At 45.3% G+C, this 4,603-nt stretch overlaps 1 protein-coding gene across 1 annotated transcript in view; it reads left to right on the top strand.

Annotated features, from left to right (window-relative positions):
• The first annotated feature begins 2,149 nt into the window (after positions 1–2,149).
• The window catches only part of ASH2L (ash2 (absent, small, or homeotic)-like (Drosophila)), a 25,119-nt gene continuing 22,665 nt past the window's right edge, over positions 2,150–4,603 (top strand). The window contains exons 1-3 of the mRNA XM_012651103.1: positions 2,150–2,382; positions 3,008–3,074; positions 3,193–3,338. Coding sequence (XP_012506557.1) covers positions 2,195–2,382; positions 3,008–3,074; positions 3,193–3,338 — 401 coding nt within the window. The 5' untranslated portion in view covers positions 2,150–2,194. The remainder of the gene's footprint in view (positions 2,383–3,007; positions 3,075–3,192; positions 3,339–4,603) is intronic.

Below are 4,603 nucleotides of genomic sequence, written 5' to 3'. Positions count from 1 at the left end.
TAAACTCAGAATTCCATCTCTGCAATAAAAATATGTATAAAAGTTGAAATTAAATTTTAAATATTTTTGACCTCAGAGGATGTATCAGATACTAAACTGATATAAACAGAAATTAGATCTTAGCCAAAAGGTCAAGAAGCGATCCCAAATTAAATTTTTTAAAACTTCCTGTGACTACAGGCTCTAATGTAAAAGTTTTCTTCGTTGCGTTCTCATAATCATTAGCACACAACTGGTCAAATATAGTACACATTTTGATAATTAAACAAAAATTTTTTATTGGAGATACAACTTAATGAGACTGAGCATCTTTTCAATTAATTCATATGTCCATGAATGAATCTCATTATTGCTAGAATGAAACAGATTTAGCATCAATTCTATTCCTATTTTTCATTTTTATAGATATGAGTTGACAGTCTTTGTTTACATAAATAAGCATTTTCCCATCTAGGATTGAAACAGTGGGACTCAATTCTTTGAACTCCTTTGAAGTTCTATGTCAAATCATATGGTGATCTACCACCAATTTTTTTGACTTTTAATTTTCAAACAATTTTATATTAAAAGAATTCCCGCTGCATCCTTAACCCAGCTTTCCCTAATTTTAACATAACCACAGTGCATTGATCAAAACTAAGAAATTAACGTTGGTATAATACTACTTAACTATAGACTTTATTCAGATTTTACCAGCTTTTCCACTAATGTCCTTTTTCTGTCCCAAGATCCAGTCCAGGATCCCACATTACGTTTAGTTGTCACATCTCCATGGCCGCCTCCAATCTGTTGGTTTCTCAGTCTCCCGGTTCCGGACCTTGACAATTTGGTCACATTTTCTAGAATGTGTCTTGATCTGGATTCAGCTGATGTTTTCTCTTGATTAGACTGTTACGGATTTGGGGCAAGAATACCACAGAGGTGAAGTAGCCTTGTCACTGCATCATATATATCAGCAGGATTTGTTACTGGTGATGTTAACCTTGCCTGTTTGACTAAGGTGGTATCTGCCGTTCCTGCATTGTAAAAATTACCATTTCCCTTTTCTACATCCTATTATTTAGAAGCAAGTCACTAAGGCCAGCCTACATCAATCAAGCAAAGTATCACCCATTAATTTTAGCATTTATCACCAACGATGTTTAAAATAATCCAGCTGGTAATTCAGTCAGGTCCTTCTTCACTTTTGTTGAAAACAATCGAGAACCAACTGGAAAATCAAAATATCTACATATTTCCAGTTGTTGTCTGGTGCCCCAGAGGTTCCTACACCGTGAGCCAGTACATCATCACAGTAAAATGCGATCACGGACCAGAGGGAGATACGCCTTGCTTTCGTAGGTGGGAGAAAGGTGCATCCGTAGGCAACCTTTTAGGAAATAGGATCTATGTAAACATTGATTTCCTGAAAACCATCCTGGCCGGAACACTGCTAGAGGTTTGTATTCTGGAGTTTGGAGCCCAGGGCTGTGAAGGATTCCACTCACTCCAGTAATTCCTCAAGATTTTCCCCTTAGTCCACACCACTTCCTTTCGCTAAGAACCAACCTTCTCCCAACTCCAAGTCCTCCAGCACCTGGCTCTGGACTCTGGGGCTCCACGGTCCTGCCCTCACAGTAGGGATCCGCTCGCAGCTTCCCACACAGACGGCTTCCCACCTGCTCCTCCCGGGTCCTCGCCCACCCGGCCTGCCCGGCTCGGCCTCTGGAATCGCCCCTCCAGGTTCCCATCTCGGAAGGCCGGCTGGGAACGTGCCCCAGCTGGGCAGGCCACTGCACAGGGAGACAAGTGACATCTGGGCAGGGCGGGGGTGCTGGTCCCCCCGACTACGTTCCCGCGGGCAGTGCGTCCCCGGCGCTGCGTGCAAAGTCCGTGCGCAGCCCGCGCTCTCCAGGCGCCTCATCTGTGCGGGGACTTGCAGTCTTAGCCACGGAAATGTGCAGCGTTCGTCCCTGAAACGAAGTAAGTCCCAAAGGAAATCAGCTAACAAGCTGCCCTCGCCTTCACCGCGCGCTGCTGGGCGCCCCCGTGGCCTTCGCCTGGCGCGCCCGACCTTAAAGCGGGCGGGGAGCGCGTATTCCTCAGGCAGGCGGGGGGGCCCACCGCAGGCCTTTCCTGTTTGAAGACTACAGCACCGGGCAGCCGCTCGCGCGACACCGAGATAGTATTCTCGCGAGAAGTCAGAGCTGCAGTGATGGCGGCGGCGGGAAGCGGACCTGGTCCGGGAGTGGTTGCGGGACCCGGCCCAGGAGCGGCCGCAAATGCAACCGCGGCAGAAGACGGGGAGACGAAGCCGGTGGCGGCGGTAGCAACCGCTCCGGCCGGAGAGGGGACGTCGGCTGCTGCGGCAGCTGAGCCCAGTTCCGGAGAGGCCGAAAGCGGGTAAGAGGTCCTGCGGCCCAAGGAGAACAGCGAAGGGAGGCCCGCCCCTCTTGGAATCCCGCGGCTCTTGGGAGCCCTCCTGCCGCCCCTGAGAACGCACCTAGGCCCTGCTGCGATGGTAAACGCACCGACCACCTGGCTCATCCCCTCTGAACTGTATCTCAGTTTGCGCCCCTTCTACCCCTTTCACCGTCGGCGAGCGCCCTACGGCTCTTGTCCTGTCTCCTGCCCTTGCGCCCTGGTAGGGAGCTGGTAGCTTACTCTTCTAGCAGGAGCCTCCCAAATATACCAGAAGAGAAACCACTTTGCAGTGCCAGACTGGAAGAAGTAATGGTCCCTCTGAAAACGGAGCGAGAGAGCTGCATCTCTGTGAACCTCTCCCAGGACCAACTCTAACCCACGTAGACTTGTCTGTAAGGGCTGGTTTATGCTTCTCTGTGCTCCTTCGGCCTGCATCTGTCTTGGCCACATTCTTCCTAGCATCTTGATGGTAACCCTGGGCAGAGCTGAAAAAGCTGTCAGAGTGTGAAATTCAGCTGTATTTCGATCATCATCTTTGGAAACAGGCATTTTGGGGTTTGCTTCTCTTGAAGATTCTTACTTGAGTGCTTTCATTATCTTACAGGGATGCAAACTTGGTTGACGTAGGTGGTGGTTTGGAGACAGAATCCTCTAATGGAAAAGATACGCTAGTAAGTATTCTTTTGAGATGTTTGCAAGACAAGATAGGGTTTATTTAAAAATTTTTAAGTGACTTAAAAATGCATTCAGGTCAACTCATTTGATTCTCTAATTGCTCTGTGGACACAGGAAGGTGCTGGGGATACTTCTGAGGTGATGGATACTCAGGCTGGCTCCGTGGATGAAGAGAACGGCCGACAGCTGGGAGAGGTGGAGCTGCAATGTGGGATATGTACAAAGTGGTTCACAGCAGACACCTTTGGCATAGATACCTCGTGAGTATTTTTCACAGTCTTGTAAGAATTGTTTTGTAAAATCTCAACATGCTCAACTGTTGAGGGGTTAGTTTGTTGGCAGAGTAAATATATAGTTATTTCCTGTGTCTCCTAACCCCTATTCAGTGAGTAGGATGTTAAATTAGGAATTGTTTTAATTCCCTTAGCATGTTTTCTGCTTACTTAGGGCACAGCCCTAACAGGTGCAATGATGGGTATTGTCCCTGCTTTTGAGCTTACAACCTGGTTGGAGACACAACCATGCAATTGCAAAGCATTACATCAACAAATTTAAGACAGTATAATTTAAACCTTATATTGGGTGTTTTGGGTTTTTCAGAAAGAGTTGATGTGTATGGTGGACAAAGCCTGTTCTCAAAAATTTGAGATGACCAGTGCTCTCCATGCCTGAGCCATCGTTATTTTCTTTTCTCATTGCTTCTGACTCAGTCCTTTATGTATCCTGTGCTCTCTTCTCAGCTAAACCTATTTCCAGTCATGTGCCTCTTCTAGCAAATAAAAATCATATTATGACTGAGAATGAAAGGCTTCTTTCCTTATTCTAGGGATTTGGTTGACAACTAGCGGTTGAGCATTAGTGACTCACTGTCTATTGGAATAACTGTACTGCTGGCTCTCTGAAAGGTTCCTTGTGGTTCATATTATACTAACAAATTTAGATAAGACTATCTTCAAAATAGGGCTGCATTATTGTGAAATTAATCCCCCTTGAGTGGGGTTGTGAAGAAATACCTTTGGTAATTTATTGTATACTTTCAAGTTAAAAAGTTAAAGTGTGTTTTAGAAATGCTTATGTCTCAACTAACATGTGACTTATGACTGTGGAAAGGGTGTTTTTAAAAGAAAGAAAAATACTGAAGGATCAGAAAGAATTGATCTTTGTGGAAAGATATGTAGGAAAAACACAATAGCTAAGCAAGACAGATCACTTAGGCCTAAAATCAGGCCATTTAGGCCAAGAAGAATTCGTTTGGATAGATAGAGCCTAGGAAAGGAAATTTACTAGGGAGATAACTGGGGGGAAATCCAGTAAAGATTTGAACCGGAGTTCAAAGTTTTGGTAGCTTTGAAGAGACCAGTTTGTACCTGCATTTGAGAAGTTATGCCCAAAGCCCAGTTAGGTGGTATGGATTATCTTTTATAACTGAGATAAAGAATGTAACTATAGCAGGGTATGAAAAAGGCTGCTCTGAACACCTGTTTGTATTTGAGTTAAAATAACTATATACCTCCCTATCTCTAGT

The sequence above is a fragment of the Propithecus coquereli genome, unplaced genomic scaffold (genome assembly GCF_000956105.1).
Source record: "Propithecus coquereli isolate 6110/MARCELLA unplaced genomic scaffold, Pcoq_1.0 Scaffold349, whole genome shotgun sequence".
In the NCBI taxonomy this organism is placed as follows: Eukaryota; Metazoa; Chordata; class Mammalia; order Primates; family Indriidae; genus Propithecus; species Propithecus coquereli.
Note: the sequence above shows the minus strand (reverse complement) of the source record. Positions and strands in the feature narration are given on the sequence as shown.